This window comes from Monopterus albus, unplaced genomic scaffold, assembly GCF_001952655.1.
Source record: "Monopterus albus unplaced genomic scaffold, M_albus_1.0 scaffold69.1, whole genome shotgun sequence".
NCBI classification, from domain to species: Eukaryota; Metazoa; Chordata; class Actinopteri; order Synbranchiformes; family Synbranchidae; genus Monopterus; species Monopterus albus.
The window spans coordinates 183,945-203,252 of NW_018127949.1; the positions used below are offsets into that span (position 1 = coordinate 183,945).

Here is a 19,308-nt window from a genome sequence, read left to right on the forward strand (position 1 = left end):
CACCAACGCCACGTTGCACCACAGACTGTCCAGGAGTTGGGGGATGCTTTAGTCCAGGTGTGGGAGGAGATCCCTCAGGAGACCATCCGCCACCTCATCAGGAGCATGCCCAGGCTTTGTAGGGAGGTCATACGGGCACGTGGAGGCCACACACACTACTGAACCTCATTTTGACTTGTTTTGAGGACATTACATCAAAGTTGGATCAGCCTGTAGTGTTGTTTTCCACTTTAATTTTGGGTGTCACTCCAAATCCAGACCTCCATGGGTTGCTAAATTTGATTTCCATTGATAATTTCTGTGTGATTTTGTTGTCAGCACATTCAACTATGTAATGAACAAGGTATTTAATAAAAATATTTAATTCATTTAGATCTAGGATGTCTTATTTTTGTGTTCCCTTTATTTTTTTGAGCAGTGTATATACACATACACACACACAAATCACAAAATCTGGCAGTAACAAATGCAATTTATTACAAAAAGCTGTTCAGACAAAATGCAGAAATCAAATACAACAATTTCAACAGCTGGTTATCTGCAAAGAAGCCAGTGTACAACTCCTAACCAGCGCACAATAACAGGTTTCTATTATAAGTCTACTGCTACTACTACTACTATGTTGACTTACAACAATGTGAATGAACAGTTTTCATGTGAAATGTGGAACAGAAATTATTATACCATATGACATTATGGCATATGCCTGAGTTCAATGGATTTATTTCCAAGCTCTGTCTCAACCTCTTGTAGTTCTGCTACCTTTTTTTTGAATCGCTTCCTCAGAACATTTGACTTGGTGATTAGCTGGGCCATGAGTGAACCTGATTTACCCTCAGCTTGCTCTGTCAGTTTGTCTGCTTCTTTATCAAGGCTGTTTGCCACCTCAGCTAGTACCATCTTCCTCTTTTTGAGCTGCTCAAGGAGGTCCTCTGCAGCTTTTCTCTTTTCTCTTTGTGCATTGCTCTCCTGCTTTCTCTTTTCCTGATCCAGGTGTAGCCGATACTGAGATCTTGCAGAAGCTGCAGCTGCCAGGATCTCCTTCGTCAGAGGAACTTTTAGAACCCCCCCACAGACAGAAACATAGTCACATATCATCCTCTGAGCATCAACTGTGTCCTCCTGCATATTATCAGCCTCTACCTCCTTGTTCACAGAAAAACCCCTCTCCACTGTTGCTTGGCCATGGGAGAGGAGCAGTAGTTTCTTGCAGAAAGTCCAGAGCTCAGGGTAAGACTGACAGAGGAGACCATGCAGGAAAACATCCAGCCTTGTCTTCATGGGTTGGAACAAAGACAATGACTCAGATTTTGCCTCCAGAGACAAAAAGTTTCCAAACTGCTGGACAATTACATCACCTGTTGTAAAACAGATTAAGACAAAACACCACAATTAACACCATGGAAAAAAACAGAAAACCAATTGCTACTAAATTGTGTGAAAGCAAGCTTCAGATAAATGTGACCATGTACATTTCCCTAGATTTCTAAAAACTTAAATACCAGCAGAGATGCCTCCTGGCAGCTGGTGGTCTTGCAGAAACCTATGTACAAGTCGCTTCATTCTTTCCTGGCACAAATTAGGGTCTGAGAACATGTTTGCTGGGTCCAAACATGCCACCTGCCTCACAACCGTGTACTTCAGTGGGCTCTTATCTTGCATTTTCTGGATGATGTTAGTCAAACAGTCCATGCAGTCCTTTCTAAACTCCAACACACTGAGCTCACCTACTCTGCTGCTACTCTGGAGCTCTGGAGTTCCTAACAGGAAGGGACAGTGAAACAGACTTATGTTTTATGCAAATTCCTCTATCATAACTGTTATTTGCTATTTGACACAATACCTTTATAACTGCTTCTGCTCCTAAGCCAATGTCCACATTCTTTGGATCGTTTTCTTGCTTTATGTGTCTGATAATTACCAATAGAATTCAGACACTTTCATTAACTTCTGTTGTGACTTGATGAACCTTTTTAGCAAACTCTGAGAACACACATGTATTATGTCAATGTAAATAACATGTCTTAATGACAATAAATTCAAATAGAAGGGTCAATAGGATGTTATTACCTTCATGAGCATGACCGGGTCTTTGCTAATGAATTGCAACACAGGCTCATCTGTCTGATATTTAGTCAGAAAAGTGGAGAAGGTTCTGGAGACAGCCATGAAGAAATGAAACTTGGCCATTATAAAAGGATCATTCCGTGCCTCTGCAAGGGAGTCATAGGGGATGAACAAGGCCTAGATGAACAATTTAGCAACAAATTCAGGTGGTGGGAGGACAGTGACACTGATAGTGACACTGACACCGACAGTACTGAGGAGAATACTGGAAATATTCCGGTTGAACATGCAGCCACTACTGCTGAGCCTGAAGATGACTGCATGCCCGGTCCATCCAGGAAGAGGTCAAGAGAACTTGATCAAGTGGAAGATGAGAGAAGCAACAAAATGTCAAGACAGCGTTATGAGCTTGCTGATGATAGCTCTGAAGCGCTCACAGTCAGAACTGGCACAGATCTTGCTCACAGTAGCAGCAGTACTGAGCTGGCTGAAAGTGCAGGTGCTGCAAAGGAGACAGATGAAGCTGTCAACCAGCAGGAGGAGGAGGAGGAGGCAATCCCTCAGCCAAAAAAGAAAGCATCTAGGAAGAGGTCAAAGGGAAACAGTGAAGAGACAGTCAGGAGACGCAGCAAAAGATTCAGAGATTAAGATGAGACACTAGCAATGAAGACAGACGTCAGAGCAGGCTGACGTCTAAGTTCAAATCTGCCCAAATTTCTAAATTCAAGACCACCCAAATTTCTAGAGATAGACGGGTGACCTGTCCAGAGTGTCCCCCGCCTCTAACCCAGTGACAGCTGGGATTAGCTCCTGAATAGTAATAGGCGGTATAGATGATGGATGGATGGAAAAAATGAAAGGGCAGCACAGCGGCGCAGTGGTTAGCACTGTTGCCTCACAACAAGAAGGTTCCAGGTTTGTGCCCCAGCTGACCTGGTGCCTTTCTGTGCGGAGTTTGTATGTTCTCCCTGTGCCTGCGTGGGTTTTCCCCGGGTGCTCCGGTTTCCTCCCACATTCCAAAGACATGCAGGTTAGGCTGATTGGCGACTCTAAATTAGACACTTGGGTGGCAACTGATGATTCGCTGTGGCGACCCCTAACGGGAGCAGCCAAAAGTAGAAAAATAAGAAGGATGGATGAATTGAAGTAATACCTGACATTCTAACAAATAATTGGATAATGTATACATAGATCATTATCATAAACAATAATCTCTGAAACTGTTACATGGAATATATTTTAAAACCCCATGAACCATGTGTATGTAGACTGTTAGTACATCAAGTCACGCATCATGGCTGTAACTCTAAATATCTTATATCTACTGCTACCAGTCAGTTAGTTTAGCTTAGCATAAAAATTGGAAACAGGGAAACAGCAAGCCTGGCTCTGTCAAACACTAACCAAATGTGCCCTCTAAAGTTCACTAATTAACATATTATCTCATTTGGTTCTGTTACAAAAAACAAAGCTAAGCTAAGTGCCTGCTAACAGTAGCGTCATATTAACATACAGACATTAAACTGGTATCAATGTGCTTATCTCACACTTGACAAGAATGTGAATAAATTGTATATGTCAAAATATCAAAATTATTTTTAGTTTTAGAACAGTTACTAGATAGTGCTCGTTTATTTGCGCATACTGTATTTATTTATTTAATGATTTTTTTAGTTTTTTTTTTTTTTTTTATAACTGTCTCTTAACAACTTGAGTTGTGCTTGTGGTTAATACGATACACATAAATGACAAATTCCACTGTGTAAATGGAAAAAACAGTCAAGTTAAACTGTTCATCCTACAACCCAGTGTCCATGGGTGACTTATTTTCCATGGTAAATGTAGTTTTGTTTCTATTGTAATAAAATTCAAGTGTGAAGCTAAGAGCATTTTTCATAAGGTAAATCTAAACCAGACCTTTTCAAAATAAGTCTCTAACGGCTTATAGTCGGTCTATAAAGCATTAATAAAGCTAGTGAGTATAAAAGGTGCCTTAAGTGGTACCAAGATTTCAGTGTAGTTTTGAGTACTCAGTGATTTCCAGTGCTTTTGATAGTAATCACACAAATCATGTACTGTTTTTATAACAAAAGTTTTTTTTTTTTTATTGGCTTCTCTAATCCGTTCATCATCTCAATAACAGGTACAGCCTGGGAAATCATATCACAAGGGGTCTAGAACAATTAAAGGACAAAGGAATAGGGAGGCTTCCGCTACAAATTTTGGTATTGAGGTGACAGAGGAAAAAAAGCCATACAAAAATGTCTTTATCATGCATACTCAAGAAAAACTTTAAAAAAATTTTTTTTAGTGTTTTTGCACATTTTTGTAAACAATATCCTTCTAGAGATCATATCAAAACACATTATGTCAAGTAACAAAAATAAGGGATGTAACATGAGAAAGATGGGTGTTCTATGAGGCATCTAAAATGCAACACTGCTCGGTGTGGATGTTTTTACAGAAAAAGAAATAATACAATTGCATTTTGACAACTCATTTAACCTATATTGTAAACACGGGCAGTGTTAAATGATTATACAATATGTCAAACCTATACTACAAATATTTCCACTACATACATGAAACACATGTCCCTGCTTTGTTACGCTTTAGTGATATGAGGTATATTTAGGTCAATTTTATTGTCTTTCCCCCCCCCACCCTTCATCTCATTGCTTTTTCTTTTTCTCTCCTTTAAAAGCATAGTGTGTGTTTGGAGTGAAGTTGCTGGTCAGTCAGTTTTTGTTCCCCGTGATCTGAGCAGCTTCACAGTCTCTTGGCTTTGGGGTTGGCTCACAGGAAATCAGCTAAATTAAATATCAACCCTGGCAGCCAGGATAGAATGGCTTGAACCACGGAAGACAAAGAAGGCCATTGTTTATCTGTGGGAGTGCAGGGCTGCATTGTTGGGAAGGTGGGTGGGTATTCATTTACTGTTCATCTGCATTACTGAAGCAGGTTTTTGAAACTGGGGTTAAAAAATCATTAAGAAAGAGGAGTGAATGGGGTAGGGGATGCAGATCTGGTGATTACTTGCCAAAAAATATCTGCTACTGAGTTCTGTTGTGGAGAATAAATAAAAGGGTTTTAGTATGTATCCAACATACCCAAGGGACTAAAGATAAGGGTTCCAGCATGTCAGCCCATCTCTCAAAACACTTAAATACAAAGAGGTACTCTCAAAATATTGTATAACAAAATTATGGCAAATCATCTTTTTACAGTATCACCTGACAAAACCATAATAAAAAAAAATCCCCCAGCCCACACCCTCTCTTCTAGCCTGGAGAAAAAGAAACAAAATACATCTGAATGCCCATGGTCATGCCAAGTCAACCCCTATCAAACCCCAAATAAACAATAACCCATCCCTCCCCTTCCTTCCTCCCTCCCTACCTCCCTCCCAACCCGTTCACAGTTTTCTCCTCTTAAAATAATATTAATAATCATTAGCATAATGATCACATATGTAAATTGAATGGGTTGTTGTTTCCAATGGTGATTTCTTTAAAAAAGTGCTTGTTTGATTCCATTGACACAAAAAGGAACAGCAAGGAGTGGAGTAGAAAAGTGGTGACTTGTTTATATAAAGAAATCACTTCAGCAACAGCATGACAAAAACAAAATCACAGGCTGATGTCCGTTGCTTTCTGGGACAGCCATAACGGCAGCGATTTTGTTTAATCGCCATTTCTTCTATGGGCCCAATCAGAGGAGTGCATGATTAGACAGGCTTCATGAACTGAAGCTGTATGCTGACAAAACAGTCAGTTCTGTTTAAACATCCTCTTCGCTTCAGAATATGCCGCGCGCATCATTGCCTAAACTCCACTACAGTTCAAACTACCTCGTGCACACGTGGCTCTCAAAAGAAATGTTGATGTCTTCACATTGACACAACAGTACCATAATCTCCACAAAGCCACACGCAGTAGAAATCAAACATGACGTGTTGTAAGTTGTTGTTCTGAAGAGTAAAAAAAAAGAAAAGAATCAAAGCTTTGTAGTCTCCAAGTACACCTGTAAAACTGTGCTAATTGCATCTCATAATACAAAGTCTTATTACACAATTTTGCCTATTTTCCTGAGTTAATACGTTTCTTGTAACAGACAATATATATTTTTTGCCATTTGAATTTGGGCCTTTCCCTGCCACAAATGTCATTATTGAAATTATCAAACATTATTCATTATTACTTTACAATGGTATGATTGGTAAAATACAGTTCAGAAAAACAAAATCAAGCAAGTTCCTAGCTACCCTCTAAATGTTTTAAATTACATTTAATCTATGGTACACTCACTACTTTTAACCAAAAGTTTGCGACTGAATACATAATTAAAAATGAGAATATTTAAAAATTGCATTTGAGGCCATGGAAGACTCTCCCTGGTCATGTTTGTATTAACATTTTATGGCAGTGTTTTAAAAAAAGTTGCTACAAGAACAAAATTAGGATGTGTGTAGGGACTGTATGGACAGTAACAGAACAGTCCCCTACTGGATTCACCTTGTTTGACCCTCATCTGAAACTTTGGCTTGTTGGGGTTTTTGATCCTGTACTCACTGGCTCACTGACATCAGCTAACAAACTGGTATACCCTGAGAATTCTGACACTGGAGTCCTTATTCGGTGGTCGACCTCTGCCCCAGCATCACTGCCATAGCTCAGAGGGGTCCGCCGCCCAGACTTGAACTGGGAGCCAAAGGCCTGGGCAAAGTTCTCAATCTGGTATGTGGTTTCTTTAGGGGTGTTCAAAGGGGACAGGTCTGGGTAGCTGGAGCCATTGGTAGGTGCAGTGCTCCCTCCAGCCTTGGGTTGCTGCCCCTTAGAGCCCTCTGTTGGGGCAGTCAGGTCCTGGGGAGGTAGGTTGAAGGTGCCAGGGGAATGCTGTTTCTCCAACTGCTCAGTCAGCTCCTGAGATGGAGTCAGCTGCTGGTGGCTGGTAGATTCCAAGCTGAGGTGGAAGCCGGCCTGGGAAGGGGAGCCAACAAGCATGCCATAGTGGGACTTGGAGGAGGACGAGGAGGAGGTTGATGAAGAGGCGGCGATGGGCAGTGGGGAGGAAACAGCAGGTGGGTAGCCACAGTCCAGTGGGGATGTGGTGTACACGTGCTTGTCAGAGAACAGGGGCCCTGTGGGACTGGAGCTGCTGGACAGGAGCGGGAAAGGCCCCGTTGGGCCGAGGCTGGGGAAGGGTCCACTATGGCTGGTGCGCTCCAGGGCCTGTAGGAGAAACTTTGAGTACTCACTCATCACTGCTGTCTTATCAGCACCGTTGGCTGAGTCATCCTCCAGCTCAGGGGTGACCGGGGCTGCTGGTTGGAGGTCTACGTGGTGTGGGTGGTCTGACAGGTCAAACGTCACATCATGGTGGTGTCCCCCCTCTGGCTTATGGCTATAATGGTCTAGCAAGCTTTGCAGTACCTCATCTGGAATGCCAGACTTGTCGTGCTTAAGCTCCAAAGGCGAGGAGTCCAGCATGGCCAGTGTGGGTTCAGGCCCCAGGGAACCCTGGATTACACCACTGCCCTGGGAAGCCATGTGCAGGGAGCCAGCTCCATAGTCACTGTTAACTGCATGGAGGTAGCGCCGCTTTTTCACAAACTGCATTGCATCATCATAGTTGCTGCTGGTGGTAGGCCCCTGCTTGCTGTCCCCGGCTCCCTGCAATAGACCCATGCTGTCAAGGCCAGAACCATCCACATGTTCCATGGAATCAGGCTTCTGACCCAACAATTTTTGTCGGTCAGCACCGTCTTCCAGAGAGAGGAGGCCCTTGTCCAGGCTCTTGCGGCCAGCTTTTTTAAAGACCAATTTGGGAGTACGTCCCTGCATTGTACCAGAGCCCGAGGGGTGCTCCATGCTGAAGTCCTGCAGGCCAAGGTCACGAGCCATTCCCCCAGAGGATGAGGGTGCAGCCACTGATGCTGAGGCATTCTTCTTCCTCTTGCGCTCACCGCCCTCACCATTTTTGGACTTGGCCCTCCTACGTCCAGAGGTGGTAGAGTTTCCCTGAGTAAGTGAATAGCTGCCCTGGCCTATCTCTGCTTCGCTGAGCTCCAGCATGCTTGGGTCTAGGCCCTTCTTTATGGCTTCTCCACATGTTCGTTTGTGCTTCAGTAACCGGTCTGTTCTTGAGAAAAACTGAAAGTGGACAAAAGGGATGACAGAGAAATATAAGCTTTCCATTTGATGACCAGAAATTGTTTTAAAATCTATTTTTTTAATTTCACACACTGCAGAGATTAAGTAACTAGGTTACATGATCACAGAACCCCATAACAAAATGTTACATTACGTGACCTTTTCATACAACTAATTCCACTGTGACAGGCCTTTGTAAAGGCTTCAAGTGTAGGAAGTACAGAAAAACAAAATTTAGGAAAGGTTACATACTAATGACAATAATACACGTCACACTAGTCAAAGGATCATTTAAAAGCATTCAAGGTACATATAAAACAAACAGGAAAAATATATAAAACAAAGGCAAAAAGAATGGGAAGTTATTTAGCAGACTTAATGTTGCCTACTTGTTGGCAGGTATCGCAGCGATATGGCTTCTCGCCACTGTGAGTCCTTTTGTGCCGCTCCATATGGTACTTCTGGATAAAGCGCATGTTACACTGGTCACAGCTAAAAGGCTTCTCTCCTGCAAAAGACAGCAGTGACAGTGCTAGTGAATCACTCCCATAGTTTCAAGAAGCTGATATGGTTGACAAGCGAAGGCATTTGTTCCAAAACACTTCAGTGTACTATATATCCAACCCACAGACTCTATATAAAATGGATCAAGTGTCACCACTATATAAAAGTGAAGCCAAAATACTGTGAATATGGCAGCTGCCATCTTGGCATTTTGCTACCAGATGCTGTGCAGTAGGGACTGTGAAGGGGAGCAGTATGAGGCCGCCAAAAAAAAAGCTGTCAAATCAACTGAAATACACCCCTTTTTACATGACCAAATAACTTATGTAAAAAAAAAAAAAAAAAAACTTGTCAGAAATCACATGTACACACAAAAGAACATTTATTTGATTTGTACTTTGAATTTTCAGTTTGGCTCATCTCCCATCCGCTACCATGGAGTGGGCGGGTTTTACGACCTAGACTGCACCCAAGGGGCGATCAGCTGGCAGTGGCATCACTTCTGGGAGCTGTGATGTTGTCCACAGCCTATGATCCAACTGCAGAAACTCACCACTGTGGATCTTCTCATGCCGCTGAAGCAGGTACTTTTGAATGAAGCTCATGTTACACTGACTGCACCGGAAAGGCCTCTCACCTGTGCGATCAAAAGTACAACAATCCTCTCACCGCATTAATAAATGCACAGCAGGTCACATAACTGTAGTCACTATATGGTCAATGACAAGAACCTGTGGTGTTTTATACAAAACCTGGGGCATGTGTACACATCAAAATAAAACAATCAACACACTAGAAATATTTTAGCAGATGCAGTGAAGAAACTGTATACTACATTGTGCATTTACACCAGCACAAGATCACGTTATAGAAAAATACCTTCCATTTCCCAAGCCTAAATTCTGATATGCCAATACTCTAGAGTGCTTTTGTCAGATAAAGTTAAAAGAAAGGTAAAGTATTTAAAGTACACTGAGATGCGCGCACACACACACACACACACACACAAAAGGTTAAAGGAGAATTCCCAGCAAAGAGAATGACTAACATGTCCAGAAATACATGAGTAACCCCTGAGTCAGCCATAGCTTTAGTGACAGTCTGGTTTTAAATAAGATGGTGAAGGGGTTTAGAAAGAGTGGACTATTTTGCAGACAGCAGTTTATTTGTAGTCTGACACTGGTTTTGTTAGTATACCATCACTACTGGAAAATCTTATTTTACATTTCCTTTGTTAAACTTTGGTAACGTAGCATTATCTCCACTTTCACAATCCATGCAAATGGATATGGGGCTGTATATTTAAAGGTAGAGTTGGTGAATCTAGAAAAACCAGCAAGAGCAGGTTCGATTTTAAAAGTAGACAACCAAAGAAATCTCACCCCTTTGGTCTGTCTTCTCTCCAAAACTACTCCCAAACACAACACAAACTGCAGCGCACACTGCTTGACAACAAATGCTCCTCAAACAAAACAAATCCAATAATTACCTGTCCAGCAGAAATACGGCTACCTGCTACCATGGCATCACTTTTCAGCTTCTTTATATTCTCAGTTGTCGCCATCATTCAAAAAAGACACACCAATGTTAATTCTTGTTTTACTTTTTGCAGCATCCAACTTCTTTTTAGTTGGATACTTTCTTACCTCTGGTTCATAGCTAAGCTGCTTTAGCCTTGGCTTGTAGCCCGTAACTAGCCTTAGACGTCCGAGCTTTTCCAGGCAGGAGAAGTGTAGAGGGAGGCCAGCTAACTCCGCGCAAAACAGGTTTTATTCCATCTTGGTAACACAAGATATGCATGTGGCCGCTGACGCCAGTTACCTGCATTACAATCCAGTCTATACACTTAAGAGCTGACTACTGTCTGGCTGCATGTAAAAGGAGTCTGTTCCATGTGTCTTCTCACTCTCATACTGTGCACACTGCAGGCAGACAGCAACTTGTGGCAACAACATTACCGACAAGACTGTACGTCTTAAAGGGGAAGGCCTGGCCTGTGACAACAATCTCTATTTGCGAACAAAAGCTGCTGTGGGTTCCTTCTCTGCCACAGCTCACTAGCATTAGCTATCAAAACAGAGCAGTAACACATCTGCCTACAATGCCTTGTAGAAGACTCTTGGTTAGCACATTGAGTGCAAGGGCAGACTGCGTGCAAGTAGGAAGCAGGCTGACAGACAGGTAGGCCATCCAATGGTTTTGTCTGAGACAAGTACAATTATTAGTCAATGTTTTTCAGTCCTGCTGCTGCCACAGATGATGGATTTTTTTTTCTTTATGTTGTCACAGCATTTAAAGTATTCAGTGCCATTGGGAAGAAAAGAGAAATTCAAGAAACGTAACAAAAAATGCTTCTGAAAGGAATCCCCAACCCTACCTTTAATCAACATTTGTCAGCTGCATTACAGTCTGACATTGCCTCACTTAGCTGCATCAGTTCTGATTCTGACTTGACACGTCTTGTGTGTAATCAATGAAAACAATGGTGCATTTGGTGAAATGAGTAGTGGACATGGCTGGTTAAAACCTATTTTAAGTATTAGCCTAGTTCTAGGAAAATACTGACAGTCTAAAAGAAAAAGTGGATCACCAACAAGCAACAAACATCTCTCACCTGTGTGTATGAGCACATGTCTACGTAAGTGGTAGGAGCTGCGGAAGGCAGCGTTACAGTGCTCACAGATATGTGGTTTTGAGTTGGGGGACAGGCAGGCTCCATCTGCATCCAACATCATGGCCTATGTGGGGAAAAAAGAAACATGAGTACAGTGCTGGTACAAGAGTACAAGTAAAATTCCGGTGAGTCATGTAAGCACAGTTGATACTAATTTGAAAGCACGTGCATGTGCAGCTATTTTTCAACCAAACACATTTTTCTACTGTAATGAATGAGAGCAGGAAAACAGAAAAGGGATTAACCTTTGCAGCATCGCTGCGTTTCCTTCGAGCTTTGCCCCCCTGTCCATCCCCATTGCTCCTTCGCCTTCTTCTACCCGAGGACTCTCTTGGCTCCTTGTCTGGTCTTCCAGGCATCTAAGGACAAATGGCAGAGTAAGTATGACAGACTCGATAGATGACAGAGGGAGCAACCATAACACTAAGAGTAAACAACGGTCTCTTAAAAAAAAAAAAACCCTAGGTATTACAATCCCTGGCAAAACAGTAAGGGGGAAAACTAAGCAGAAACAAAGGCAAACTGGCAAATGAATCAAGCTAAAGAGTATGTCACTTGAAACAATATTTAGAACAACCCCTTCTCACCTGTTCCCCAAGGGAACGAACGTTGCTGAGGCTGAGGTCATGCAGAAGCATGTTCTGATGATTCTGGTGGTGGCTGCCGAAAGACATGTCCGGCATGTCATTGCCACTTTTCCCCGCGCCCCCTCCAGCACAGTTCATTCCTACTCCTACTCCTCCACCATAAAGCGGCATACGGTAATCCAGCTCAGTTAGCCGCTCCTGCTTAATGCCCATGCTGTGGAGGAAGCCCCCTGTGTTCACAGGAGTAGCGCCCTGGTGTTCTGGCGGCGAGTCACGTTCTTTCTTCAGGATCATCTCCTGGGGAATCTCACCTATAACGGATTGGGAGGCCAACCGTGTAAAGCTGGTGACAGGCGGTAGGTGGCTGAACATAAGCATACCTGATGCAAAATTGGGGTCCATGCCGCCGTTGCGCAAAAATTCATTGCCTAGTTTGTCCTGGATAATACTCATGGTGGTTTTTTGTGCAAGGTAGAAGGAGGGCAATAAATCTAAAGAGGAATGCAGGAAGAAAATATCCTGAAAGAGAGAGAAGATAAAAAATACTAAGTATTGATAATTATAGACATACACTTGCCACATCTCTTTATTATAACACCATCTCTTTTAAGTCTTGCCAGTCAAGTAGTTTTACAACAGCTACGTGGCCTTCATATTGTATACGCTGTATATTATTGTGATCTCTGAATTTCCTCTCAGTTCCCCATTAATTACTTAGATTTATTAGGTCTTATCTAAAGGAAAACCTGGGTATAGTAACCAGAAACCTTAATGAATACTTTGCTGTTAATAGCATATTGCTCTTTATGTATTTAGAAAACAAAAACATTCAATATACTGTACATATTAGTTACAAAAATCAAGGTAATTACCAGGGTTGAGAAGCTACTTCAAAAGCATAGCTTTGCAAGTTATTAATTACTTTACTCTGGACAAAGTTTAACAATGACAAAGTTACTGCAGGTAACTGGTATGGTTAACTAAAGCTACTCAGAAACAGTAGTTCAAACTAATTTGTTTAAAAAAAAAAAAAAAAAAACTTAACCTGACAATGTAAATGTAATACTAAATTCCAACAAAAGTCACATGCTGGCAAAAAACAAACAAAAAAAAAAAACCAACAACAAAAAAACAAGTCAGGCAGTTGAGTTCATTACCTGAGACCTAAATAGAAAAACGATTGATTTGTCAGATTTGTACCATTTGACTTGTACAGACGGTTCTGTTCTGCGCTGAAAATGTCCTTGCCAAATCTAAAACACCACTCATATTCAGCATGGTAAAATAAAAATAATAATAAAAAAAATCATTCCTTTCCTTTTATGACCTCAAACTGTTGTTTGTAGTACTGTTGTACTGTAGTTTCAGTAGCTAACTAGACAAAAAAAGGCAAAAAAAAAAGTAATTTAGCTACTTCACTCACTTAGTAAAACTTGTTTCATATTTGCAATCAGCAAGCTACTGCAAAATGTAGTTAAACAACTACTTTAATTACATGTAGTTTACTACTCTCCAACACTGGTAATTACGGGCATCTCTAAAGTCTTTTGAAACAGCTTGCTTCAAGTCCCCGCCCGCCCAAACCAAACCAACATACATTAAGGCTGAATAATATTTATGATCTATGTTGTATGAATCTTTGATGAACCTAAGGTAAAAATGGTAAAGCTCCACTCCGTATAAATACAAGTTTTCTGCACTTAAAAGTTTTGTAAATGCTGTTCTATACAAGAAATTAAAAAGGTCAAGATGACCTCTTTATTAAACATCTCCCATGGTTCTATTTACTTATCTCACCATCATGTGACATGGAATTTAACCAAAATAAAAATCTGTGCTCGAGTTTGCTATTTTGTATACCCCTATTGTTTTCAAACTTTGATGCAAGTCGGAAACGCCACTTTCCATCTTTGACTAATAAAACAAGAGCAAAAGCTGGAGCACTGGTCGGAATACTGGCAAATTACTCGGTTCACTTCACTTGCCTAAAACAAGCGATATTTAGGTCAAATCCAGTTCGACATTTTAATGATTTTAGGCAGGCGAAGTCGGGTGGCTAAAAGTGCTACGTGCGTCGAAACGAACGCAGAATGACTGGAGTAAGAATTTATTGTTTAGTCTAGACCAGCCGACATTTGGCTACTTGACACTGAATTCAGCAGAAAGCGGATGAGCTTTTGTGGTGCATAATAGTTAGCCAGCTAGTTAGCATAGTTAGCTAGTCGGCTAGCCACAATGAGACAATCAACGCATCTTTACGCCTTCAATAAAAACAATCGTATAAGACGTCCTTCAAATCAAAATCAGCCATTCAAATAAAGCCACGTTAACACTTAAAACTATGTGGTCTAAAATAAACCGTATCTGTAGTCAGTAACTTGTAATTTGATCTATTATAACGGATGTAGCGTTTAGCCTATTACCTAGGGTTGCTATCAAGCTAGCTAACGCTAAAACGGGATCCATGATTTGATATTATCAGCGTATATAGTGGCTATTTAAACGGAGATACTATTGGGGTAGCGTCGTAAAATCAAATCCCATTAATTCACTTGACAAAAAAGTATAATAACAGTCAATACAATGGAATTCAACAGCAACAACACTGCTTTAAAGATGGGTCAGCAGAACACGTAGTGCTCATTCTCCAATTACCGAGCTTTGATGACGCTCGTGAAATTAAATCTGTCTGGCTGCGAGCAAAGCTGGCGCTCTATTTATTGATAGCTAACTTTAGCTCTACCGGATAATGCTTTCCAATACGTTTGGCTACCACAACATTCTTTGGCTCTTAAGATAAATAACAATGATTGAGTTAAACAGAACAGTTTATTTTGAGACAGCTCTCTCTATACTAATCAACCTGCCACGAGCTAGCTAGTTAGCTGCTAGCTGCCCCGACTGAAAACCCGCATTACGGCCCATGCAATAGAAACAATGATGCTGGGTCTGCGTCTCCCGTTTGCGTCGAGCCAGACAATTCCGTCGCGCAAATCTAAACAAAACTAAGGCATTCGCCACGACCAAAAGTCCATCTAGTTTCCCACTCACCCACACATGACCGCAGTTGGTTTCAAACGTGCCTATATTCTCTCCGTATTCACCACTTTGGGATTTTATTGCCAAAACATTGTTCTCCGGCGGCCACTACCTTCTTCCATCTTGTCCTGGCGCGGGGAATTATGGGTGTAGTGGACGGGTCGTGAGAGGAGACAGGCAAAGGCTACAGAGGTTTGAGTTCCTCACGGAACAGCACAAGGGATCCCTTTGACGGTAAACACAAAAAAAGGTAGACACATTACCACACCATACAGTATAGTCCAAATGTGTCTTGTGGTTATTTAATGAACTGTAAATTTAATAAGAATTGTGCGCAACTAAAGTAGGGGGCTGTGCCAGATTTAGTTTTTGTATCTTTAATAGTGTAAAATGAGGGTTCGTTTTCTTGAATTTTAATTTGATGTATAACTTCCTCTACCAATGTGATGATGGACAAATGTATAGTTTAAAAGTCCTTAGCTCTTATATTTAAATAGAAACTGCAGAAGTACACTGCCTGCTACTAATCTGGTTAATCTGGCTGTAGCAAAATCCATCATGAAGTACAGACCTTGACACTGATTTATTACCTTATTGTAGTGGTTAGATGTGATTCTGTCTTCACAGAACTTTTTAAAGGTTATTCCTTTAATTGAATAGATATATTCTGTTGGTGTGAGAATTTCCTTTAAGTACTTTTTGTGGTTGAGTGGAACAGTTTTATTTAATGCTTGTGTAAAGATTCTTGAGACCGTTTTCTTTTTCAACTGATGTGTTTTTCATTTAACATCAGTAAGCATCAGAGTAAAATAAGGCAGTTTGGGGTTTTTTTTTCTCTGCAGTTCACAGCAAATTTACCATATTTCTGTGCACACAGAGTCAAGGGGAAACAGCAAAAACAGTGATTCTATAGCACATCTTTAATTATTAACAGAATGAATAAATAAAATAAATGTTCTGGTATAACAAAACAAACTTTAATTAGTTGTACCTTCCACTGTGCAGCATACACTTTTTAGTGTATAGCTGAAGAGCCATTCTCTGTTTAACTCTTCACTGACTTACCCATTTGTAAGCAAGTTGAACAATCTCATACAGTCAAATACAACAGCCCTGTGTATCTTTATCTTTGTGAAGTTTATATGTTTCTGTTTTTGCTGTGTGGGTGTTATGAGGGGGGAAGAGATCATTTCAATTTCCATATCCTGTCTTCTGTTCATACCAAAATAATTATCATTATGTCCAAATACAGAAACTTCCACCATTAAAGGTGTTTTACCATATTGTTGTCATTGTCATCCATTTTGCATATACACCTAATGCTGAACAACTCACAGTATGGAACACTTCATTTCCTGCTTGGAGGTTTGAACCTGTTTTCTAAAAGCATAACCAGGGATGGCTGCTGCAGATGAGCTCTTAGCTAGACACCCCATATGCACTGCATCGATTCACTGAGTCTGATGATATTTAGTTGTGTTTGTCCCTGTGGAATAAACAAAATAAATGGGCTTAAGTCCAACAAAATGTTTTCTTCTTTCTGTGCTCCCTATCAGACTCATGCAGTTCATTATAACAGTAAGGTAAATGTTTGGGAGACTGAAATGACACATCAACAGTGGTGAAGTAAGGGCAGAGAAAATCACAATGTTGCAAATTACTTCATGCATTCCAGCCTGATAGTCCTCCTGAGACTGCTGCCGCTGCTTTCACAGAGCTATTATACAATGTTACAAATGGTTTATTGAAAAAATACACACAACAGATATGGTGTTGATCACATCACTGCGCTCAATAGAGATGCACTCAGCCATAGAAGATTACAGCAATGATTCCTTATGTCAGTTGTGGTAATAGCTTTGACAACAGATAAGTCATAACTTATTACTGCTGTGAAGAATGCTTAGGATATAATAGCTAACCTTTTCAATTTTCATCTGCATGTGCAACTTTATTGACACATTTCTGTCCACCATCTGTCCAAAACTGGAACTTTTAAATGTTGGTATTGTCCTGCGCATTTCACCTAAAGATAGTGGCACTGCCCATGTTTACTTCCACTGCAGTAACACTAGGGGGAACCAAATAGCTGCCAATCACCACCACTTAACCAATTTTATAGTATAGCGATTTTCTCAAGATACAGTAGATGTAATTAGGCAACAGGAAACAAATATGTCATGTGTTAAAAAAAATGTAAGGACAAAATTATTGGCCACGGTTGATGTCGCTGTTATGATCTTTCATTTCCTCGCTCTGATGCCTTTATCTGATTGAGAACAAGCTAAGAAAAGAAATTGCTCCTACCAGAACGTGTTCCCTCTGGCAGAAGTGCGTATTGTAGCCTACTATTCACTGAAGCTTTATTGAATAGCAACACCCCAGTGGATGTACCAAAGATAAAGCCTTTAAATCCGTTTTAATACAGCTTTTCTTATGATGCAATTTTGAATATGTTTTTAATGCATGGATAAGATCTGAACAAAAACTTGGCACTTGCAGGAGACTCCTATGCGTAAAGGACCAACTCCGAATCATGTATTGCGCAGAATCTCTGCTCACTTACGATTAATTTACAGGAGAAAGGCGCATCTCCATCTCACAGGATGCGCGTCGAGCGCTGAATGTTACTACATAGTTCTGGGCAGGGGATACCGAACTTGCGTAAAGAGCTCCATTCTGCAAAAATATTGAATGCTTGTTACTAGAAGGTGAGTGATACAATGTCGGCCATACGGAGGAAATTTGGAGAGGACTATCAGGTGGTAAACACCAGTCGGGGTATGACTTTTTCCGCACCGGTGAAGAAAAAGAGGCAGCGCTTTGTGGAGAAGAACGGCCGGTGCAATGTCCAGCATGGTAACCTTGGCGGGGAGACCAGCAGGTACATCTCCGACCTCTTCACCACCCTAGTGGATCTCAAGTGGCGCTGGAACCTACTCATCTTCATTCTCACTTACACAGTTGCATGGCTGGTTATGGCTTCAATGTGGTGGGTGATCGCCTACATCCGCGGCGACCTGAGTCACGGCGGCCACGAATCGTCCTATACCCCGTGCGTCGCCAACGTGTACAACTTTCCCTCCGCGTTCCTGTTTTTCATCGAGACTGAGGCGACCATCGGCTACGGCTATCGCTACATCACGGAGAAGTGTCCGGAGGGTATTATCCTCTTTCTCTTCCAGTCGCTGCTGGGATCCATCGTGGACGCTTTCCTTATCGGCTGCATGTTCATAAAAATGTCGCAACCGAAGAAGCGCGCGGAGACGCTTATGTTCAGTCAGGACGCGGTCATTTCGCAGCGGGACGGGAAGTTGTGCCTCATGTTCCGAGTGGGGAACCTGCGGAACAGCCATATGGTTTCTGCGCAGATCAGGTGCAAACTCATCAAGGTAGGCTACAGGTTATACGGTGGAGCAGCGCAATTCAAAATCACTATTAAAGTAGCTTCACTTTGGCGCAGTGAGCATTTACCTTGTGCTCCAGGTCAGCCTTTAAAATGTCATTATCAAGCTGAGGAATAGTGACACGTCTCTGAATTTGTTGTGAAATTGCTAATTATGTTTTAAGTGCTTTCCAAGCCATACATTTTCCATTCATTTCCAGAATACACTGCAATCGCTGCAGGTCTCTTCGATTTACAGAATGACTGGTTTTACGAGGTTCCAACATGCATTTTAACGAGTGACCATTTACAATTGCGCCCCGCAGCATACTTCAGTGGTGGATTTGTCCAGAACAGTCTCTGTTTCTGTTCTCCTCCCACTTCATTCCATAGCTGTTGTGTTGCGTGGTACAATCAGGCCCACTGCAAACTGATACAAACTCAATCAGCAGATAGGATGGTATAAATGGGCTGTATAAGTTCAGCCTTTTCTTCAGCTGTCCGCGTAATGGGTCCTCAGGAGATAGTAGGTTAAAACATTATGCTTATCGGCTAAAAGATTTACTGAACCAATTCAATGCTTAGTGGGTCATAGTGAGGTAAAGACTATTTCTAGAGGCCACCCTTGCCTAAAGACAAAAATGCCACCAATCTGAAGTACCAAGAGCTCCATAAAAAGATACATTTGTTTATGCTGCTTTCAGTACTGAATAAATCCTGAGGATGAAAGGAGGCAGCTGCTGGCCGTGATAAAAGAGCAGAGGCAAACATTTTGTATCATGTAGCTTCACAGCTGAAAGAGACTAAAATTGCAATGCCATTCTCTGTGTTTTCCAAATCACACCAGGCTATTTTTCCACTGGGGCTGGGTGAGGGGTTGGGGGGCGGGGGGCGGCGACG

The 19,308-nt window shown here is 41.6% G+C and overlaps 3 protein-coding genes across 8 annotated transcripts in view; 1 reads left to right on the top strand and 2 right to left on the bottom strand.

Annotated features, from left to right (window-relative positions):
- LOC109963032 (uncharacterized) overlaps positions 1 to 1,742 on the bottom strand; it is a 10,860-nt gene extending 9,118 nt beyond the window's left edge. For 3 of the 4 annotated variants that reach the window (XR_002275352.1, XR_002275351.1, XM_020605279.1), the window contains exons 1-2: positions 1,503 to 1,742; positions 834 to 1,358 (exon numbers count right to left, since the gene is read on the bottom strand). Coding sequence is in view for 2 of the 4 variants with exons in the window: in XM_020605279.1 (XP_020460935.1) it covers positions 834 to 1,358; positions 1,503 to 1,692 (715 nt within the window). In the remaining 2 variants the exon portion in view is untranslated. Of the gene's footprint in view, positions 1 to 452; positions 1,359 to 1,502 lie in introns of those variants that run through there. The other variant, XM_020605278.1, reaches the window with a different exon arrangement.
- Positions 1,743 to 4,158: 2,416 nt separating this feature from the next.
- LOC109962880 (zinc finger protein 281-like) lies at positions 4,159 to 15,255 on the bottom strand. 3 transcript variants are annotated; one of them, XM_020604961.1, is made up of 7 exons: positions 15,136 to 15,255; positions 11,985 to 12,503; positions 11,643 to 11,756; positions 11,338 to 11,461; positions 9,277 to 9,369; positions 8,609 to 8,727; positions 4,159 to 8,219 (listed from the first exon to the last, which is right to left on the bottom strand). In XM_020604961.1, the coding sequence occupies exons 2-7, from the start codon at positions 12,435 to 12,437 to the stop codon at positions 6,594 to 6,596; spliced, it is 2,529 nt and encodes an 842-aa protein (XP_020460617.1). In that variant the 5' UTR covers positions 12,438 to 12,503; positions 15,136 to 15,255; the 3' UTR covers positions 4,159 to 6,593. The 3 variants fall into 3 exon arrangements, with proteins under 3 accessions (XP_020460617.1, XP_020460616.1, XP_020460618.1); XM_020604960.1 differs by having other exon boundaries at positions 15,036 to 15,255; XM_020604962.1 differs by having other exon boundaries at positions 9,277 to 9,360; positions 15,036 to 15,254.
- Positions 15,256 to 17,378: 2,123 nt separating this feature from the next.
- The window catches only part of LOC109962882 (G protein-activated inward rectifier potassium channel 1-like), an 11,029-nt gene continuing 9,099 nt past the window's right edge, over positions 17,379 to 19,308 (top strand). The window contains exon 1 of the mRNA XM_020604963.1: positions 17,379 to 18,415. Coding sequence (XP_020460619.1) covers positions 17,747 to 18,415 — 669 coding nt within the window. The 5' untranslated portion in view covers positions 17,379 to 17,746. The remainder of the gene's footprint in view (positions 18,416 to 19,308) is intronic.